This window comes from Pipistrellus kuhlii, unplaced genomic scaffold (assembly GCF_014108245.1).
Source record: "Pipistrellus kuhlii isolate mPipKuh1 unplaced genomic scaffold, mPipKuh1.p scaffold_m20_p_42, whole genome shotgun sequence".
NCBI lineage: Eukaryota > Metazoa > Chordata > Mammalia > Chiroptera > Vespertilionidae > Pipistrellus > Pipistrellus kuhlii.
Genome location: NW_023425543.1, coordinates 1,817,091 through 1,838,360, shown reverse-complemented (window position 1 = coordinate 1,838,360; position 21,270 = coordinate 1,817,091). Strand labels below are relative to the sequence as shown.

General features: G+C 55.9%; 1 protein-coding gene across 4 annotated transcripts in view; it reads right to left on the bottom strand.

The window, feature by feature from the left end:
• Positions 1–5,471: 5,471 nt before the first annotated feature.
• CHD2 (chromodomain helicase DNA binding protein 2) overlaps positions 5,472–21,270 on the bottom strand; it is a 65,144-nt gene continuing 49,345 nt past the window's right edge. For 3 of the 4 annotated variants that reach the window (XM_045572026.1, XM_045572024.1, XM_045572025.1), the window contains 9 exons: positions 20,593–20,715; positions 18,008–18,136; positions 16,523–16,663; positions 14,862–14,996; positions 13,892–14,070; positions 12,617–12,716; positions 11,267–11,471; positions 7,839–8,076; positions 5,472–6,718 (listed from right to left, as the gene is read on the bottom strand). In XM_045572026.1, the coding sequence (XP_045427982.1) occupies positions 6,382–6,718; positions 7,839–8,076; positions 11,267–11,471; positions 12,617–12,716; positions 13,892–14,070; positions 14,862–14,996; positions 16,523–16,663; positions 18,008–18,136; positions 20,593–20,715 (1,587 nt within the window). In that variant the 3' untranslated portion in view covers positions 5,472–6,381. The remainder of the gene's footprint in view (positions 6,719–7,838; positions 8,077–11,266; positions 11,472–12,616; positions 12,717–13,891; positions 14,071–14,861; positions 14,997–16,522; positions 16,664–18,007; positions 18,137–20,592; positions 20,716–21,270) is intronic. The other variant, XM_045572027.1, reaches the window with a different exon arrangement.

Below are 21,270 nucleotides of genomic sequence, written 5' to 3'. Positions count from 1 at the left end.
AACCCGCTCTGTGTCCCACCCTCCTCTCTCCACCGCGCCCCCCTCCCGCACCCCTGCTCTGTCCTCTACCGCGCACCTCTCTTACTATCGCCTCTCTCCTCTCCGCTCCCACCTATGTTTTTCGATTCCCCAATCTCCCACTCGCTTTTCCTAGCTCCTTGCCCCCCACCTTCGCTTTATCCTTTCCCTCCTCCCTTCACCCCCCATTTTTTTGCCCCTCTTCCCTCACCCCTTTGTTGTGTTATGTCTTAACGGTTTTCTCGGCCGTGAGTTTTATTTCGTGGTCGAACGAGTATTACCATTACCCGGGGAGGGGGGGGGGTCTCGGGCGGCAGAGGACTTGGCGCTCCAGCTGGCTCTGCCCGCCCGCCGCGCTGTGTGGTCTGCCTGGGGTTCGGGAGGCTTAGAGGCCTCGTTTGTAAAATGGAATTGGGAGGGCCTGCCTCCCAAGGAAGGCCCTTCTGGAAACCCAGTGAGCTCATGCTCTGAACCCGCCTGGCACCTGGGCGCTGGGCGGTCCCCCCCCTCCCCGCCCCGTCTGAGACAACCCTCTCTGGCGACCGCTGGTGCTGGGGGAGGGGAGCAGGCTACTTCCCATCCTCTTATGGAGACAACTCCATAAACAAACGCATGACCGCCGAAGCCGGTGTGGCTCAGTGGACAGAGCGTCGGCCTGCGGACTGAAGGGTCCCGGGTTCGATCCCGGTCAAGGGCATGGACCTTGGTTGCGGGCACATCCCCAGTAGGGGGTGTGCAGGAGGCAGCCAATCGATGATTCTCTCTCATCGATGTTTCTAGCTCTCTCTCCCTCTCTCTTCCTCTCTGTAAAAAATCAATAAAAATATATTAAAAAGAAAATTCCCTTAAAAAAAAAAAAGCGTGAAGGCGAGGGTGGGCCTGCAGCTTGGGAGACTTGGGAGGTTGGCCAGCTGGTGAGGGACCTTGGGAAGGCTCCAGGGCACGTCTGGCCTGGCTCACTCAGTCCCCCGGAGAGGCCTGGGGCTGCCCGCCAAGTGGGAGGGGGCAGAAGCCTGGGCACCCCTGGCTGGAGGGGGGGGGGCGTCCTTCAGTCCTGGGGGGCACAGAGCCCTCCTGCCCGGGTGGCTGAGCCCCAGAGTGGGCTGGGAGTGTGCCCTGGCCTCTGCCCCTCTCCGCGTCCCTGCCCTGCCCTTGGCCACTGCTGCAGAATCAAACACCCAGGCAGGCCATCTGCGGGAGCCTGCTGCCCTCTGCTGGCGGTGTTCTAGAACCACACTCAGGGCATGGAGCTGACGCCCAGACCGCAACAGCCTGCCTTCCCTGTGTCACCCAGGCCTGCCTCCTCCCAGGCCAGCCCCTCCCGCAGTCCGCCCCGCAGCCCCCCACCCACCTCCCCGGTCGGTCCCTCTTCCCTGGACCCTGTCTCACCTGGCCGCTGTCCTTGGCGTCTTGGTTCTGTCTCCACCGTCCTCCGTGGGTGCAGGAGGCGGCTGGTGGGTGTGTCTCTCTCATCGGTGTTTCTAACTATCCCTCTCCCTTCCTCTCTACGAAAAATCAATAAAATATATATTTTTTAAAAAAACAAACCCCTCATGAACCACAGAACCAGAGTCACAGAAGCATGGGACAGAGGGAGTAAGAGATCAACCCAAGGACTTGGATGCAAGCTTGCGAGCATGAGCAATGGACACAGAAAGGAGAGGGGGGGGGGGGGGCAGCTGGGGAGAGGTCAATGGGGGTGAGGGGGGGGGGAAGGAGACTTATGTAATCATTTAAACAATAAAGAATTCCATTTTTTTTTTTAATTAAAAAACCAAAAAACCCTCATGGAACCTAGAAGCTGCCTCCTGCGTGTTTGCAAATGCCGACAAGGCCATCGGCCCAGCCAGGCACGCACAGGGAGGGACCACATGGGACCTCTCACAGCCCTGTGCCCCCCCCCCCCCAGGGTCCATGTGGTCAGCGAGACCCGAGCTTCCTTAACGGGTTAACGGCCGTGCACTCTTCATTCACAAAAGAAGGGGAGGACGGAGGACCTCTGTAATCTTCCCAACAATAAAGAGATTTATTTTATTTATTTGTTAAAATGGCTAAAAAAACAAACACACACAGAGACCATGCGTGTGACCCCTCCAGGGGCCGCTGGCCCTGAGCAGCCGATGATTCTTCTTCTGTCTTGGAGGCGAGAGGCCCAGGCCATGGGCTGGTCCACATTCCCACACGAAAGCCAAGGTCACATGGCCATGGAGCAGGGGGGGGGGGGTCTTGGGGGGCCCAGGTCTCTGCAGGGAAGAGGGCCAGGCCTTGGGGCCCTGCTCCTTTAAGAGCTGCAGTCCTCCGGGCTGGGCTGGCACAGGGCAGGGCCCTGCATGTCGCTCGGTGACCTTTCTGTTGGCACAGGAGGGCCTGCGTCCATGCCAGACGTGCGAGGCCCGGCCCGGAGCGGAGGGGGGAGGCAGGGAGGGCGTGTGGGGAGCCCGCTGCTTCCAGGAAAAGGCGGGCGTTCCGGGCACTGGCAGGAGTCCTCCGTTGCTTATTGCAAATCCTCACAAGCCGACGACGACGGCGGCAGCACTTGTCCTTAACGCTGCGGATCGCAACGCGCCCGGAGGTTATCGGCGGGAAGGACATCACTCACCTCTCCTCCCCCCACCGTCTTGTATTTTTTTTTTTTTCCTCTTTTTTTCTATCCTCACCCGAGGATATTTTTCCCATGGAAGAGGGAGAGCAGGAGACAGAGAGAAACATCGATGGGAGAGAGATGACACATGGACGGGTTGTCTCCTGCAGGCGCCCCAGGCCAGGACCCAGGCCACGGGGGAGGAGCCTGCTGCCACCGAGGGACGTAGTACGTTCCCTCGACCGGAATCGAACCCGGGTCCCTTTGGTCTGCAGGCCGACGCTCTATCCACTGAGCCACACCGGCCAGGGCTTCTTGGGAAGTCTTTCGCTGAAGAACTTAACATGCAGTTAAACCAAACCCCCGGCTCTCCTCCGAGCCCAGGCCCTGCGCTCGCCGCCAGGTCTCCTGGGCGTAGCGAGGAGGACGAGTGCCACAGAGATGAGGGGGTTGGTGTCCAGGTCCCTGAAGTATCAGAACCCCCCTCCTCCCCCGCACCCCAGTCTGGCAGGCTCCTAGCCCCCACTCGGCCGGGATCCCCGCCCGTCTGGGCCCCGCCGGCCGGCGCTGGGTGCCAGATTGCTCCGGCTAACATTGGTGTCAGTGTTTCCGTGATAAAACGCTCGCTCTCCCTTCGAGAACATACAACCCGACTGTTCGGCTGCCCTCGGGGCCGGGCTGCGGACTGGCAGGCGCTGTGTTTTGGTTTCCTACGGAGGGGCTGGGGGACGCCTGTGGACAGGCCCCTGGTCACCTGCAGGGCCCCCCCCCCCCAGGCCAGGCCATCTCACCGAGGGAGGGGTGCAGGCGACCATCGAGGGCTGCTCAGAGGCTGACAGCCTTGGCCACTCGGAAACCCACGATGTGCGGTCTCAGCCCCACCAGCAGGGGGCGCTGTGCGGGGACACACACACACACACACACACACACACACACACGTGTGAAAGGCTCCAGGTCGTGCCGTCCAACAACCCGCACGACCGACCGACCGAGGGGAGGGGGGAGAAGGTGCGGCCCAGGCCCCACCAGGGCACCCCGACGCAATGCATCATGGTCGTCCGGGTTCTCAAAAAATCCCAGGGGACCCCCTTGTCACGTCCCAAGAAACCAGAAGTGCAGCCGTGTGACAATGTAGGAAAAATTTTTTAATACATACTCTATAAACAACATTATGTACATCGGAAATCACCAGGACTGTGTGGCATTTCTCACAAATATAAATTAATTACTGTTGAGTCAACAGGTTTGAAAAGTCCACAATTTTACAAGGGGGGAAAAAAAAAAAAAACACACCGCCTGTCCCCCCAACAAAAAGGGGCGCAGGCGGACTAAGCAGCCTGGACTGCAACCCCCTGATACCCCGGGAGCCTGGGCCGGGTTTGGTCTGCGGGGTTTCCCGATGAGGCCATCAGACACCGGCGGGGGGTGGGGAGGGGGCGTTCAGTGTTGGGGGGCCCGCCTGCAGCGGTCTCGGAGCGACAGGAGGGGGATCTGGGCCATCAGGAGGTCCCACCCCCACCCCGAGGGGCCTGGCTGTCTCTCCGGGGACTGTGGGCTCGGGGTCCGTTCCCAGGGTGACAGGCGGCCTTGTGAATCCTTGGGTAAGCCCGGGTTTCAGGGAGGCTAGCTCCCTCCTCCTCCTCTTCCTCCTCGATCCGGGTTATTTTCTCCCAGTTCTGACGTCGGTCAGAGCCAGGCGCCACGGAAACCGTCCTCACGGCCTCTCCCTCCGCAGGGAGGGAGGGAGGTCCCCCTGCACCCCGAGGGCCAGGCCTTCGCGCTGACCCCCGTCCCTGGGTACTGAGGGGACACTGCGATCCGGGCACCGGGTAACACTGACGTGGCCGACACTGCCTCTCTCGCTACATCCTACGGCACTCGGCGTCCTCTGTGCGGACGGAGGAGGGTCCTCTGTCCTCACGATGCGACACACAGGGCCTCCGACCGGCCTCTTCGCGGTAAAAGGGAGCATCGTGCTTCCCGAGGGTGCGACGTGACCCCGTGACCCGCGAGGAAGGTGCTGGGGCTCATCCTCTGTCGGCCCTGGCAGGCCAGCCCCACCTCCCTCGCTGGGGCGACCCCAACATGGGGCAGGTCTAGGACTGTTGGCAAGGAGCTGCGGACGGAGGTGGCCAAAGCAGGGACCGACCTGTCCCCCTGCCCCCACCGGGCGGTCACAGCGCCTCCCGGAGGATGGCTGCAGCCAGGGCCTCCCTGGCATCCTCAGGTTCCGCCTCAGGACGCATGGCACACGCCTGGCGTGAAGAACCCCAACTGGGTACCGGGAGGCGGTCAAAGGGCCCGGACTCTCCTCTGGGAGCCGCCTGGCCAGGCCTGGGGTCTCTGGCAGCAGAGAGCCACGTGGCCACGGAAGCCATGGCCACGGCCGCCACGTAACCACGGAAGCCACGGCCACGGAAGCCACGTGGCCGCCGAGACGCCACGCCTGCTCCCCTGGGAGGGACACAACTCGGGGGGTCGTTGGCGAAGGCCTCTGGGGTGCTGCCGGGAACCAGGCGGGTGATTCCAGGAAGCCCACAGGCCAGGCCTGGAGGGTAAGCTGCGCTGCGCATGCCCCATGGAGGGAGGGCTCACGGGCCAGGCGGCCACCCTGTGTCCGTCCGGGAGGGCCTTGGCCGTGCCAACAACACCGGCGAGCTGCTGGCAGGGAAGGGCACAGAAGGCCCGGCTGGGGGACGTGACAGGAGCCGCTTAACGGACACGGACACGTGCCTCCCAGCCCACGCCCGTCCTGGGGAGAAACGACTCCGTACACCTAGCTGACCTCACGCTAAAAGACACCGATTCGGTTCCAGCGGTGACACAGCCAACCACCTACTTCTGCCTGCCCCCCCCCCCCCGGCCCCTCCACCCCACACGGTCCCGGGAGCCGTGGCTGCCATCCTGCCATCGCTTCTTTCGAGGGAACTGAAATGCCACCGGCGGATGCTGACCCAGCAGCGCAACCTGGGCCGCTCCCCCACCTGCTGGCACTGCCGCCCCCCGGGGGACCTGGTCCCACCTGCCCGGGCGCCCGGCTCCCGCCAGCAGGCCTGCCTCTGCTCCCCTCACCCCCACCCCCGGGCCTCCCCCGGAGTCTGACTTCCTGTCCCGGGAATCGGAAACGCGCAGGGACACGGCTCCGGCCACACGCCCCCACCCCGGCCAGACCCACGCCTGCCCCGGGCCCAGCCCGCGAGGCGGCCACAGCAGCTTTGAAATGTACAGACAGCGTGGGAAAATTAGTGTTTGCGGGGAAGGGGCCGCCTCGGGGAGCTGTCCCCCCCTCCCGGTCCCCCTGCCCCCTGCAGCGTGGGTCGGTCACGTCCAGCGGCCCAGGGTGTCTCCGGTCCCCAGACCACATTCAAGGGGTGCACCTGCTGCTCCCCGGGAGCTTCGAGTCCCGGCTCCCCGGCCCCGCTCCCATCAGCAGCATCGTCTGTCACCGTGACAGACCCCGCACCCCACGCACAGCCCGGCCCCGCAGGCCCGGCAGCCCTCAGCGAGGACCCCGCACCCTGGGCCTCGGCCGTGACCCTGACCGTGAGATCTTCGCTCTCGGGGGGAGCACGAAAGTCACCCTTCCTCCTCCTCCTCCGAGCACGCCTCGGAGGGAGGCCGGAGCAGGCTGCAGCGGGCGGGGTGCCCCGAGCAAGGAGGGGCGGCCGGACGGAGCCCCCCACCCCCGGAGGCGCCCCCCGGAGGCGCCCCCCGGCCGGTGAGGTGAGCTGGCGGCGGCGGCGGCGGCTCAGACCACCATCCTCCGGGCCCCGGGCTGCCCTCTATGTCTTCCGCGCGCCCCAGTTGTAGTCGGGGTTGTTCTTCTGCTCCAGGGACCTCTCCAGGGGAGACCTGTGGTCCAGGGGGGACTTGGCGTCGTGGTGGGGCGACTTCTGCGGGGGGGGCGAGCGGGGGGCGGCGGGGGGCGGCAGGGGCGGCGGCTGCTGGTAGTCCCCCGGCTTGTCCGTGTGGAAGGCGCGGTAGTGGTCCGAGGAGGGGCCCTGGCCGTGGTAGCCGGCCGGCGGCCGGCGGTCGGACACGCGGCGGAAATCCTGCTGCTGGTGGTAGCTCTGGGGCCTGAACTCGTCCGACCGCCGGCGCTTGGAGTCGTGGTGGTGCCTGCGAGGGGGACGCGGGGTCAGCCGGAGGCGTGGCCGGGTGCCCCCCGATACCACCCGCCCCCCCACACCCCCACACACCCCTTCCTGGTCCAGGGCTGGTTCTCAGGCGCTCACTTCCAAAGGACTCACAGCGAGTGCTCTCGTCACCCGGAATCAATAACAAATCAATAACAATAACCGCTCCCCCTGGCCCCCCCCCCAGCCTGGCTCAGGGGTTGAGCAAAGACCTATGAGCCAGGAGGTCACGGTTCGATTCCCGGTCAGGGCACCTGCAAGGCTCGATTCCCAGCAGGAGGCAGCCGATCAATGATTATCTCCCATCATCGATATTTCTCTCTCTCTCTCGCTCCCTCTCCTTTCCTCTCTGAAAGCAATAAAATATATATAAAACCGGTGTGGCTCAGTGGATAGAGCGTCGGCCTGCGGACTGAAGGGTCCCGGGTTTCGATTCCGGTCAAGGGCATGGACCTTGGTTGCGGGCACATCCCCAGTCGGGAGTGTGCAGGAGGCAGCTGATCGATGACTCTCTCTCATCGACGTTTCTAACTCTCTATCTCTCTCCCTTCCTCTCTGTAAAAAAAATCAATAAAACATATTATAAAAAAAAAAAAAAAAAAAAAAGACAATCCAATTCAAAAAAGGGTGAAAGACTTTGGTCAGCATCTCTCTAAAGCAGGCGTCTTCAAACTACGGCCCGCGGGCCACATGCGGCCCGCAGAGGAGTCTGATCCGGCCCGCCAGGTTTTTTGGGCAGTGAGCGCAGCCGAGGTGTTACAGTAGGAATTAGTAGTTCATATAGTCCGGCCCTCCAGCTCTCTGAGGGACCGTGATCTGGCCCCCACTTTAAAAAGTTTGAGGACCCCTGCGAAAGAGATGATGCCAACATCCTTAATGAACGTGCGTCATCAGAGAAATGCAAACCCAAAAACAAAATGAAGGTGCCCAGTGGCATGGATGTTTGCTCCATCCTGGGCCCCCGGGGAAACACACACACACACACACACACACACACACACACACACGCACGCACACATGTGCACGTGCCACCTGCCCCTCCCCTTTTACAGGCGGAGCGGCTCCTGGCGGGAGCCGGCTCAGGCCCCGGGCCCTCGGCACACCTGTCGTAGTAGTCCCTGTGCCCCCGGTGGTCCCGGTCGCCGTACTGGTCGTACGGCCTCTTCCTGGACAGGCTGTTGGGCCGGTAGCCGGAGCGGTGGCTGTCGGCGTGCCGCCGGTCCCCGTAGTGGTGGTCCTTGTACCAGTGCGGCTCGTACGGGTGGTGCCGGTCGCTGCCCCAGGGCGGGTTGCTGTTGCCGCCGTAGTTGAACTTCCTCTCCCGCTGCCAGTCCCCTCGGTCTGCGGGAAGAGCAAAGCGAGGGATGACCAAGTTTCACTTCCGTTAAACAGACATCCCTCTGAAAGCTTAAGAACTGTTGCTTCTTCTTCTTTTTTTAATATATATCTTATTGATTTTTTTTTTTTTACAGAGAGGGAGAGAGAGATAGTTATAAACATCGATAAGAGAGAGTCATCCATCAGCTGCCTCTTGCACACACCCCCCCTACTGGTACATGCAACCAAGGTCCATGCCCTTGACCGGAATCGAACCCGGGACCTTTCAGTCCGCAGGCCGACGCTCTAGCCACTGAGCCACACCGGTTTTCGGCAAGAACTGTTGCTTCTTACTGTCCACCTGCTTACCTTCCGATCGGGGTCAGATGATTAAAGTAAGATGTCACTCAAAAAGCAAAACATTAGTCCGGCCAGTGTGGCTCGGTGGTTGAGCATCAAACTATGAACCAGGAGGTCACGGTTCGATTCCCGGTCAGGGCACACGCCCGGGTTGTGGGCTGGATCCCCAGCGGGAGGCGTGCAGGAGGCAGGCGATCAATGATTCTCTCTCATCACAGATGTTTCTAGTTCTCTCTCCCCCTCTCCATTCTTCTTCTCCAAAATCCATAAAAACATACGACTTTTATAAAAAGGCCAGACAAACAAAAAAAAGAACCTTTTTGAAGACATGAAAGAGCCGCAAAAGCAGTGATCAGGGCTGGAAGGAATAAGATCCAAAGAGCAGAAAACCTCACGGAGGGAAGTGCTGAGTTCTGCAGCCACTGGGGAGCCGGCTCTGTGACCCAGGGCTCCGGCTAAGGACACGGCTGGACAAACACACATCACAGAGCAACGGCCGTGGCGAGTGAGCTTCCCGTCTCTCTCCCTGTGTGCCCAGCGCATCATTCAAAAACTCCCACGGAAAACAGAGATGGGTGATTCCTTAGAAAGTTTAACACCCATGCCGAAACCGGTTTGGCCCAGTGGATAGAGCGTCAGCCTGCGGACTGAAAGGTTGCAGGTTCGATTCCGGTCAAGGGCATGCACTTCCGTTGCGGGCACATCCCCAGTGGGGGGGGGTGCAGGAGGCAGCTGATGGGTATTTCTCTCTCATCGATGTTTCTAGCTCTCTATACTTCTCCCTTCCTCTCTGTAAAAACTCAATAAATATATATATATTTTTTTAAAGAATAAAAAATAAAAAAAAAAAGGAAAGTAAGTTTAACACCCAATTACCACACAGCCCAGCCATTCCACCCCCAGATACACACCCGAAGGAGCTGAAAATAGGCTTTCACATCCTGGCACTCACAGCAGGGTTTTCCACAAACAGCCCAAAATAAAAACAAAACCAAGTGCCCAACCGATAAACAAACAGAGGTGCATCCACACAACGAACCGGGATCCAGCCGCAAAGAGGAATCGAATAGTGACACGTTAGGACACGGATGAGCCCGGGAAATATTCTGCCAAGTGAGAGGATTCGGACACATACCGCCTTTCCCACCCAGAAGGGCCCAGGATGCATAAATCCAGGGAGACAGCAGACAGGCGGGTGTCTACCGGGGCTGAGAGGAGGGGAAGCGGGAGGAACCTAACAGGTACGGGATTCCGACTTGCGGATCACGGGAATGTTCTGGAACCGGATAAAAGTGCTGCTTGCACAATACGATGGATGGGCCGGAATGCCGCTAAACTGGTCCCTTAAAACGGGCAAGTTCACGTTATGTGTGTTGCTTCTTTTCCCCCCTCCTCGTTTTTTAATTCCGTAAAGCCGATTCATCCTTTCTTAAGTGGCGATAACAGAGTAGAGACGTCCTATTTATTACTCAGCTGACCCTTCTCCTGTTAATGGACATCCGAGTCACATCCAGATGTTTGCCATTCGAAGGCCGAACACGCACATGTGGGCTTTTATTACCGCCGGACGGACTCCCAGAAACAGATTGAAGTATTTCAGGTTATTTGTGTGTATGTCACCTTTTAATTTTTGCTAACCGGGGTGCAGAAAATTAGTTAGCTTGTTGTCGCTTTAACTGACAGTCCCCAGTGGCAATGCTGGACCTCTCGCCCTACGGGCCATTTGAATTTCCACTACCGTATGAACTCCGTATTCCTACCCTTGGCTCGTTTTTCTTTTTCTTTTCATTTTTTAAAGCAAATAACGAAGATCAATCCAGCTTTCTTCTTTAAACTCAAGTTTAATATTCCATATTTAAACGACTGTCAAAGCTTGCTCAGCTGCCAGCTGGAGAATATCCTCCATTTATATGACTCCTGAAGTGTGTTCCCACCGATGCATTAATATCTATCACTACTATGTACTGAGGGGAAAAATGTGAACAATCCTCCATTTTTCTATCAGGAAATATGATGGAAAATATCCCTTTTTATCAATTTACTGGGACTCTTTCAATAGCAATGGTTTTTTAATCGTTTAACTGTCTTGTGTAACGAGAATGGTTTCTCTCAGTCTATCTATCACTTGTCCTTTGCTTACTCTGAGGACTACGTTTTAGTTCAAGTTGAAAGAACATCCTTTTATTGCATGAGGCCAGCCCCACGCCATAAATTAAGACAGAAAGAACATCCTTTCAGATCTTTATTTCATGATCTCATTCAGGAAAGAAAAAAAAAGAGAATAAAATGATGGTCAAGACTACAGTCCAGCCCAGCCCAGCCAGCGTGACTCAGTGGCTGAAGGTCAACCCAGAAACCAGGAGGTCACAGTGAGATTCCCGGTCAAGGGCACATTTCTGGACTGTGGGCTGGAAATGGGGAGCGTGTAGCAGGCAGCTGATGGATAGTTCTCTCTCATCGTTGATGTTTCTCTCTCTCTCTCTCCCTTCTTCTCTCTCTAAAAATTAATAAAACACTTTATTTATTTATTTTTTAAATATATTTTATTGATTTTGTACAGAGAGGAAGGGAGAGAGATAGAGTTAGAAACGTCGATGAGAGAGAGTCATCAATCAGCTGCCTCTTGCACACCCCCTACTGGGGATATGGCCGCAACCAAGGTACATGCCCCTTGACCGGAATCGAACCCGGGACCTTTCAGTCCCCAAGCCAACGCTCTATCCACTGAGCCAAACCGGTTTCAGCAATAAAACACTATTTTAAAAATACAGCACAAAAGCCCATCTGCTGTCCTCTGGAACATAAATGACTGTTCTGTTGTCGCCTCTGCTAGCGGGTCCTGCTCATGACCTACCTGCGTTGAAGTGCCTCTTGTTGGGGTGGCTGTAGCTGTCCCTCGGGTGCCCGTGTGGGCCGTGGGAGGAGGGCAGGTGGGACTTCTGCGGGTGGAGGCCGTGCGGGGTGTGGGACTGGGACAGCAGGGAGTCCCGGCTTGAGCCCGAGGCCTCCGGTCGGAATGGCTTCTTACCACCCATCACGTCATCCTTCTTCTTCTGCTCCTGGAGGAAAAAAAAGGACACGGATGCTCTCAGGGTCTGTCTCAAGGACGGCGTCAAGGTCACCACCTTCAGGGGTCCGCTCTGGCCCCTGCCGGCCTCGGACCTGCCATCTACTACCTTCTTCCCTCACCCGTCCCGCTGAGCTCCCACGGGGGCGGCTCTGTGCTCACCTGCTGCTCTGACCGGCCGGGCCAGGGGTGGGGAACCTTTCCTCCTCCGCCGAGGGCCACTGGATGTTTGTAACATCACTCTAGGGTAGGGGTGTCGAACTCAATCAGAGAAGGGGCCAAAATCTATTGTAAAATCCAGCCTAAATCGCGGGCCGAATGGTTTACTGAACCGTCATAAACTGTCATTGTGATGGAAACGCAGCGGAGTGCGGTGATGACAGCGCGGTGCGGGCCACATTGCAAGGCCTGGCGGGACGGATTTGGCCCGCGGGCCTTGTGTTTGACACGTGTGCTCTAGGGCCAGACAGAACTGCCCCACTTAGCCGAAACCGGTGTGGCTCAGTGGATAGGGCGTCGGCCTGCGGACTGAAAGGTCCCGGGTTCGATTCCGGTCAAGGGCATGCACCTTGGTTGTGGGCACATCCCCAGTAGGGGGTGTGCAAGAGGCAGCTGATGGATGATTCTCTCTCATTGATGTTTCTGACTCTCTATCCCTCTCTCTTCCTCTCTATAAAAAAAAAATCAATAGAATATATTTTTTTTTAAAAAAAAGAAAATAATGGCAAAGATTAAGTAAAAGGCACTGTAAATTTTTTAAAAAAGCACAAAAAAACAAACAAAAAACTACCCACTTAAATATCAGCCTGCTCTGCTTGGTCACACATTTCATTCACTCGCCCCGGAAGCCTTGGCAGGGCCAGACCCAATGAGGTTATGGGTCTTCTGCGGCCCGCGGGCCGGACGTTCCCCACCCCCCCGGACCAGGCCGACTGCACTGACAAGAACCTGCAAGAGCACGTGTGTGGGCTGCTGCCTGTCACTGCGCGGTGAGGGCAGCGACCCAGCGGCCCCCTAACCCCAGCAGCCACGGCTCTCCGGTCCCCTCCGGGGGAGAGCCGCAGGGAGGAAGGGCTTTTCCCGGTGGAACCGGTGCTGTCCGCCTGAACGAACTGGGATTCTGTGTGTCTCTCTCACCTCCTCTTCTTGCGACCTCTTCTTATGAGCCATCTTGTACAGCTTATGCAACTTCCGGGCATCGAATTCTGTAAACTTGGAAACGAAGATCCACAGGTTCCTAAAAAGACAACAACGGTCTGGTAAGTCACAGAATTTACGGGATAAATTCTTCTCCTCTTCTGGCCGATGGCAAGCTACTGAGCGCTGGTGTGGAATATCGCCCGAGTGCAGACATCGAGGGGCAGAGAGCAGTTCTCCAGGTCTTGGCCTCAATGCTCCATCGTTATACATGACTGTCAGTGCAGCCGAGTCTGGAGCCAGGCTTCCGTCTAAGGATCGCACTGGCACCCAGCACGCAGGCCCCGTCCTCCTCCACCTTCTGCACTCTGGACCCGCCACGCCCCAGCTCAGGGCCCACATGCAGGTGGGTATCTGTGCGGGCACAGGCCCGGGTTGTGGGCTCCATCCCCAGTAGGGGGCCTGCAGGAGGCAGCCAGCCGCTCAATGATTCTGTCTCCTTGTTAACGACTCTATGTCCCTCTCCTTCTCCCTCCCTCTCTGAAATCAACAAAAAATGTGGAGGGAGAAAAAAAAAAATCTATTTTTAAAAATTAATTAATTAACGATGTCATCCAATCGATTCAAAAGACGTTGTCCCGGTGGAATGGACCATTTCAGGAAAGGAGAACTGAAGCCTGTAGACGTGTGGTCAAAAGAGGGCTTTTGTTGGGGGGGAGGGGGGGGGATCTCATTGGGTGGATATGTCATCTTTACTAGATGAAAACAAAGCAATGGGAGTGTGCACACACACACACAGAGGCATACACACACACAAAGACATACATGCACACAGACATACACGCAGGCACACAGACATGCATGCACACACACGCACACACAGGCACGCAGACATGCATGCACACACAGACATGCACATAGGCACACAGGCATACATGAACACCGACATACACACAGACACACACAGGCAGGCACACAGATATACATACACAGAGAAAGACATACATGCACACAGACATACACGCAGGCACACAAACATACATGCACACACATGCACACACATATGCACACAGGCATACATGCACACACAGACGTACGCACAGGCACACACATACATGCACACACAGAAAGGCACACAGATATACATACTCACATGCACACAGAGATATGCATGCACACATAGGCATACACGCACACACACACACACAGAGACACACACACACACACATACACACACTATCCAATCGAACCAGGCACCAGGAGGCCCGGGCCTACCTCCGCCACAGCTTGATGTGCTCCTGGTCGGAGTAGGCTTTAAGGCACTCGGCGATGCGGTCCCCGATCTTCAGCAGGCAGTTCCGCGTGTGCTCCAGCTGCTCCTGCACGCTCAGCCCCTTGTCCGGCTTGTCCAGCTGCTTCAGGGCCTTCTTCACCGGCCTCATCCTCTCCTTACACTGCAACGGCAGGGAGGGCGGGGACGTGAGACCCCCCGCGGCCGGGACGCGCCCCCCTCGGCCCTCTGTGCCCCGAGCTCCCGGAGTGCGCCCAGCCCACCCCGTGCACTGTGATCGCGAGAGAGAAGGGCGAGGCCCGGGGGACGATGGAAGACCGGAGTCACCTGACGTGCACATCCCAGCACCGCCACCTGGTGAGAGCGTGTCAAACTGGCGGCCCGCCGTTTGTTTAAACGGGGCGTGCGGCCCGCCGGCTGCCAGTTTGACACACCCGGCCTGGAGCCAGGACTTGGACTCCTTACTTGGTCTCTGAAAATGATGCTGTTTCCTCGTCTCCCAGGGGGGGGGCCTGAGAGTCCCTTAAGGCCTTTATGAAGATCAAATGAGAAGGGAAATTACAGGTCTGGCCTGAAAAACCGCCCATCGCTAACTAGCTGGAAGCGCAGGGTAAAACACTCAGAAGACCTTTAGGCTTTTAAGAAATTAAGGGAGGTCCCTGGCGGGTTAGGCTCAGTGGACAGAGCCTCAGCCTGCGGACTGAAGGGTCCCAGGTTCGATTCCGGGCAAGGGCATGTAGCTTGGTTGCGGGCACATCCCCAGTGGGGTGTGTGCAAGAGGCAGCTGATGGATGTTTCTCTCAAGTCGATGTTTCTAACTCTCTATCCCTCTCTCTTCCTCTCTGTGAAAAATCAATACAATATATTTTAAAAAAAGAAAAGAAAAAAAAGAAAGAAAATAAAACCTGCAGACGAGACAGCGCCTCGAGGCACCGGATCCGTGCCGGGACTTACGATGCTGAACGTCTCCTGGTCCAGGTCATCGTCCTCGGCCTCACCAATGGGAACGGGCTCGCTTCCGGCCGTGATGTGCACGGGGCCCTGAGGCCGCTTGGCTCTGTTCGCAGAACTGGCATCGCCGCTTTTCGGCTGGGGAGGAAGAGTTACAAGGAGTCACTCTCACGTGTGCCCGCGTGCCTCGCAGTCTGGACTTCCTGCTTGTGTCTCGGCTCTATAGCAGGGAACTGGGATGGACTCAGTCTATGAACAAATACAACGGCCCGGCCGGCGGGGCGCAGCGGCTGAGCCGGTCGACCGAGGAACCGGGAGGCCGCGGTTCGATTCCCGGTCAAGGGCACGTGCCCGGGTTGCGGGCTCCATCCCCAGTAGGGGGCGTGCCAAGAGGCAGCCGGTCCGTGATTCTCTCTGATCATTAATGCTCTCTCTCTTTTCCTCTCTGAAATCTCTAAAAACATTTTTTTTTTTTTCTTTAAAGAAAGATAAAGTCCTCTGGGAAATCATGATTAACAGCTTCATCAGCTATCATTCCCTTTTCGGTCTCCAAATGTGCCCAATGTTAACTTCAGATTCATCAGTGCTTATTTTGGCTTCTGTTCCCTTGTCCATAAAAGGCACAAAAATGTCATCAAGGGACTGAGAGTGTAACTTGGCAGAGATCTGGCACAGTCACATGTAGCAAATCTTATTCACAGCTTATAAACGAATATACATTTTGATGTAGACATTTTTATTAGTGAAAACGTTGTAAATGGTTGAATCTGCACAAATCCAAATGGATTAATCTCATTTGTCCAAGAAAGGCTGCAAAAGGGTGGAGATATAGATAGGTAGATAGATAGATAGATACATACATACATATACAATGGCATGTGTGGACATTTTAAAACATTAAACAATACTATGCTTTGTGACTATATAATATGTAGCAAAAGAAGCTACAATATCTGGGTAGTGGATATATGGATGTTTGTAAAATCGTCCTTTATCCTTTTATTTTTGAAATAGTTCACTTTTTAAAATGAGGTCCCTCTGGAAAGCACAAACACAAAGGCATCTGTCACAGGATGGTTGGTGACATTAGAAATTGGGAAGCAGTTTTGAGTGAGGAGACGCAAACTGTTTCCAAGCTGTTCTACCCAGACAGAATCTTTATCTATTAAAAATGTCACTTATTCACCCTGGGCGGTGTGGCCCAGTGGATAGAGCGTCGGCCTGCGGACTGAAGGGTCCCAGGTTCAATTCCGGTCAAGGGCATGTGCCTTGGTTGCGGGCACATTCCCCCATAGAGGGTGTGCAGGAGGCAGCTGACAGATGTTTCTCTTTCATCGATGTTTCTAACTCTCTATCCCTCTCCCTTCCTCTCTGTAAAAAAAAAAAAAAAAAAAAAAAAAAAAATCAATAAAATATATATATATTTTTTAAAAAGCTGGAAGCAAAGGCCTTCTGTATGAGAGAACTGCCCAAACCTTCATGCTCCCTTCTCCCTGCAGGGAGAGGGGTGCAGGCCTCAAGCTGACGGTCCTGCCCTTCCTTCTCGGATGAATCCTAAAAAAGGGGGTGTCTTCAGGGCCCGAACCCCGTTCTGTTTCTAAATCCTAGACAGGAGCGTCAGAGGCTACGGGCAGCTCGGTGAGCAGACTGAAAGACACGGGTACCTTCTCCTTCTTGTTTTTCGACTTCTTCCTATCCTTGTCCGCGTCCTTGTCTCTCCTGGAGCCCATCTGTTTCTCCTTGTTCTCCTTGTTCTCCTTCTTCTTCTGCTTCTTCTTCATCGGGCTCTTTTCTAAGCCATCGTCCTGGAAGACGAGCAGGGGTATGGGATAAGGCACATGTGTCAAACACAAGGCCCGCGGGCCAAATCCGTCCCGCCAGGCCTTGCAATGTGGCCCGCACCGCGCTGTCATCACTGCACTCCGCTGCGTTTCCATCACAATGACAGTTTATGACTGTTCAGTAAACCATTCGGCCCGCGATTTAGGCTGGATTTTAGATTTTGGCCCCTTCTCTGATTGAGTTCGACACCCCTAGGATAAGGCCACAGGCTTTCTACGGACTCGCGAGGGCTGCACTGCCCCCCGGTGGCTCGCCATGGCACCTGCACACAGACGCGCGTTCTCCAGCAGACAAGCCTTCCAGCGCGCACACACGACCCTGAACTCCGGGGTCGCCCAGGCGAGCCAGCAGGGGCTTCACTCATGCTCTAAGTCTCTCTGATTCTCACCACAACCCTTCGGCACGGGCCGAGGAGACAGACAAGGCCGACAAGGCCGACAGACAGACAAGGCCGAGGAGCCGAGGTCAGAAAGCTGTCCGTCCGTCCGTGACGCGTGGGGGCTCCGTGTTTGAATTCGTGTTTGCGTGACTCAACTCCCCATCTAGTCCCGGCCCCAGTTCTCGCTGTCTTGGAGCTAATTTCAAAGAGCGACAAAAAAAAAAAAAAAAAAAAAAAGCCGAAACCCTGTTTGGCTCAGTGGATTGAACGTCGGCCTGCGGACTGAAAGGTCCCGGGTTCGATACCCGTCAAGGGCATGTATGTACCTTGGTTACGGGCACATCCCCGGTAGGGGGTGTGCTAGAGGCAGCTGATGGATGATTCTCTCTCATCGATGTTTCTAGCTCTCTATCCCTCTCTCTTCCTCTCTGTAAAAAAGTCAATAAAATATATATATATATATATTTTTTTATTGATATATATATTTTATTTTATTTTTTTTTTAAAGAGCAATAAAATAAAATCCCGGCTCGCTGCCACTCGTTCAAGGATGCTGGTTTACTTCCCACTCCGCTTAGACCACAGGTTACAAACTGGCAGCCTTGAGCCAAACCTGGCCCACAGGTGAGTCTCGGTTGGCCAGCAGCACACTGAGCTGGAGCTCCTGGCTATGCCGCCGCCACTGCCTCTCGCCCCAGCCGTGGGTCTGAGCGCCGGCTGCCACCCAGCACTGACACCTCCTCGGCTCTCCGCAGTCACGTCCATTATCGGGGAGCGTGCGGTCACCGATTTAAAAGGCACAATGACATACGTGTTCGACTTGATCTGCTCTGTGCGTGACCCAAACACGCTCTGAACGGTCCTGTGCCGCCCGGCAGGCACAGGAGGGCGGCCCACGGGCCAGCCCTGCGCGGAGGGGCGGCCTCACCTTCACCTCCCCCTCCTCGGAGGGGTTGTCGGAGTGTCTGGGGGACGACAAGTCCAGCCCGCGCTCATCTTTCAGCCTGGGCGCTTTGTTCTCCTTCTTGACCCGAGGCTTCCGCTTCTTTAACGCGGCCTGCAGGCGGGGGCGGAGAGAGAGGGTGACAACACGGCAGACCAAGTCCCTCACAGGCATGGCCACACACACACACACACACACACACACACGGAGGGTCTGTGGCCACACACACACACACACACACACACGGAGGGTCTGTGGCCACACACAGACACACTCACACACACACGGAGGGTCTGTGACCACACACACACACACACACACACACACGTAGGGTCTGTGGCTACACACACACACACACATACACACACACACACGGAGGGTCTGTGGCCACACACACACACACACACACACAGGGTCTGTGACCACACACACACACACACACACAGGGTCTGTGACCACACACACACACACACACACAGGGTCTGTGACCACACACACACACACGGAGGGTCTGTGACCACACACACACACACACACACACACACAGGGAGGGTCTGTGACCACATACACACACAGGGAGGGTCTGTGGCTACACACACACACACACACACACACAGGGAGGGTCTGGCCACACACACACATACACACACACACACACACACTCTCACAGGGAGGGTCTGTGGCCACATACAGACACACACACACACACACACACACACACACACAGGGAGGGTCTGTGGCCACACACAGACACACACACACACACACACACACACACACACACACACACACACACACACACACACACACGGCGCTCGGAGACAGCAGCCGCCACCTGAGAGACAAAGGAGAAGCTCAAACGGCATCGCTGGAGGCCTCACACCCTCCTGCGCCACAAAAACACCCGCAGCCTTGAACCTACAGAGTCCGTTTTTTGGGAATTCATCCTAAATGTGTAATTCAAACGAAGAAACGACACCTTATGTAAAAAGATAATTCACAAAAGACAAGAATAGTAACATTAAAAAAAAACAAAAGAAGAAAAAAAAAAACAGGACCCGGTCAGATGGCTCAGTGGTTGAGGGTCGTTGACCTGTGAACCTTGAGGTCACGGGTTCGATTCCCAGTCGGAGCATATGCCACGGCTTCGGGCTCGATCCCCAGCAGGGGATGACCGATCAATAATTCTCTCTCATCAGCGTATATATATCTCTCTCCCTCTCCTTTCCTCTCTGAAATCGATAAAGTAAAAACACCCAGAAGCACACAGTCCCTAAAAATAAGGAAAAGGGTTTTTATCTACTCAAATTTAACACAAAGTATAATATGTAGCAAAAGAAGCTGTAATACCTGAGTAGTGGATATATGAAAAAAATATATGTTCTTAACCTCTCTCTGGAGCGTGACTGACAGTATACACTCAACATATTACCTGGAGCATGACACCACTTATGTGATACTATTATATGAAAAAGGGCAAGGCATGGGATTAGGACAACTTTTCCCCCTAAAACTCATTTTGTTTGTAAGACTGGGGAGTTGCCGAAACCGGTGTGGCTCAGTGGATAGAGCGTTGGCCTGCGGACTGAAAGGTCCCGGGTTCGATTCCTGTCAAGGGCATGTACCTTGGTTGCGGGCACATCCCCAATAGGGGGTGTGCAGGAGGCAGCTCTGATTGATGATTCTCTCTCATCGATGTTTCTGGCTCTCTATCCCTCTCTCTTCCTCTCTGTAAAAAAATCAATAAAAATATAAAAATTAAAAATAAAATAAAAATAAAAATAAATAAATAAAAAAGACCACAGAGCATTAGACTTGATTCAAAACTAGGGAGAGAAAAAAAAAAAAGACTGGGGAGTTAACATGAACGACGTGGCTCTAGGATTGCGCGCGCATACACACACACACACACACACACACACACACACTCACTCTGCGCTGAAACGAAAAGTTGGGGAAATGAAAGGGGACAGAGCTCAGAGGAGTAACAACTCGCTTGGTCTTTCTCGCTGAGCAGGTAAGGCAGTCCTAGCTGAAGTCCCACTGCTGAATCAACCGTGGATCCCAAGGACCCATCTTACCCCTGGGCCGGGCCCGTTATTGCGAGCAGCCCGGAGTCAGGAGTAACTACAGGCAAACGGGGTGTGTGTGTGTGTGTGTGTGTGTATTCAGACAGTTACTGGAATGTTCCAGAATCCAGGAACAGCAGGGCCAGGTGGCCCCGAGGGCGATGGGGACCCTCTTGAGGCCTCATTGCTAAGGAAGCTGCCCAGACGCTTAGGTCAGTGACTGAAGGAACGCTTCCCGTATCACCACCAGCCATCGCCGCTCGGATCTCAAAAGCAGCCCCCGAGCCCGGCCGGTGTGGCTCGGCGGTTTGAGCGCCGACCTAGGAACCAGGAGGTCACGGTTCAACTCCCAGATCAGGCCACACGCCCGGATGCAGGGAGCTCCGTCCGTGATTCTCTCTCGTCGTTGCGGGTGCTTCTGATCCCTCTCTCTCCTCTCCTCTCTCTCTCTCTGAGATCAGTAAGAACTTGTTGGAAAGAGAGAGGATCCATCCATCCCACCTCGTCCCCGCCGGCCATGGCCCCCTTCTTCTCCAGGCTCTTCCGGAGCAGCTTCAGCAGGTAGTCGGCCCGGGTCTGCAGCTGCTTGCCCTGTGGCTTCTTGTCCGTCTCCACGGGCAGGATCTTCACCGGCAAAGGGGGAGAGAGAGAGAGAGAGAGGCACCCGCCACCGCCCGGTTAGCGGATCGGAGTCAGCAACACAGCGATGGAGACCTGAGCAGTCCTCTCCCGCCCCGCCCGCCCGGTTCACAGCCTCAGCCTCACTCCTATCTGGTGTCCGGTGGCTCCCGGTCACTGCCAAGCCATCCCTCGTGAGCCGTTCTCGTGTGGTTTTTTTTTGTGTGTGTGTGTGTGTTGTTTTTTTGTTTTGTTTTTTTTGTTTTTTTGTGTTTTTTTTTAACAAAACGGGATGAGAAATCCAGCTCTCCCACTGGCTCCTACCTGTGCTGTTAACAGGGTAGAACAACTCAAGATAGGAGGGGCTCGCTGGCTCCGTCTGCTAGAGCATCCCAGCCGTCTCGGATTTCCTCCTTCCGGGAGCAGGGGGTCCCTGGAGCTGGGTCAAAGCTGCGTTTCAGAGGGAAGGTGCTCCCGGGAGCACTGCCGGGGAGCACGGAGCCAGGCCCGGGCGGGAGCCGTCCCTGCGGCCGCCGTGGGTTGATTTGGTCTGCGCTGACG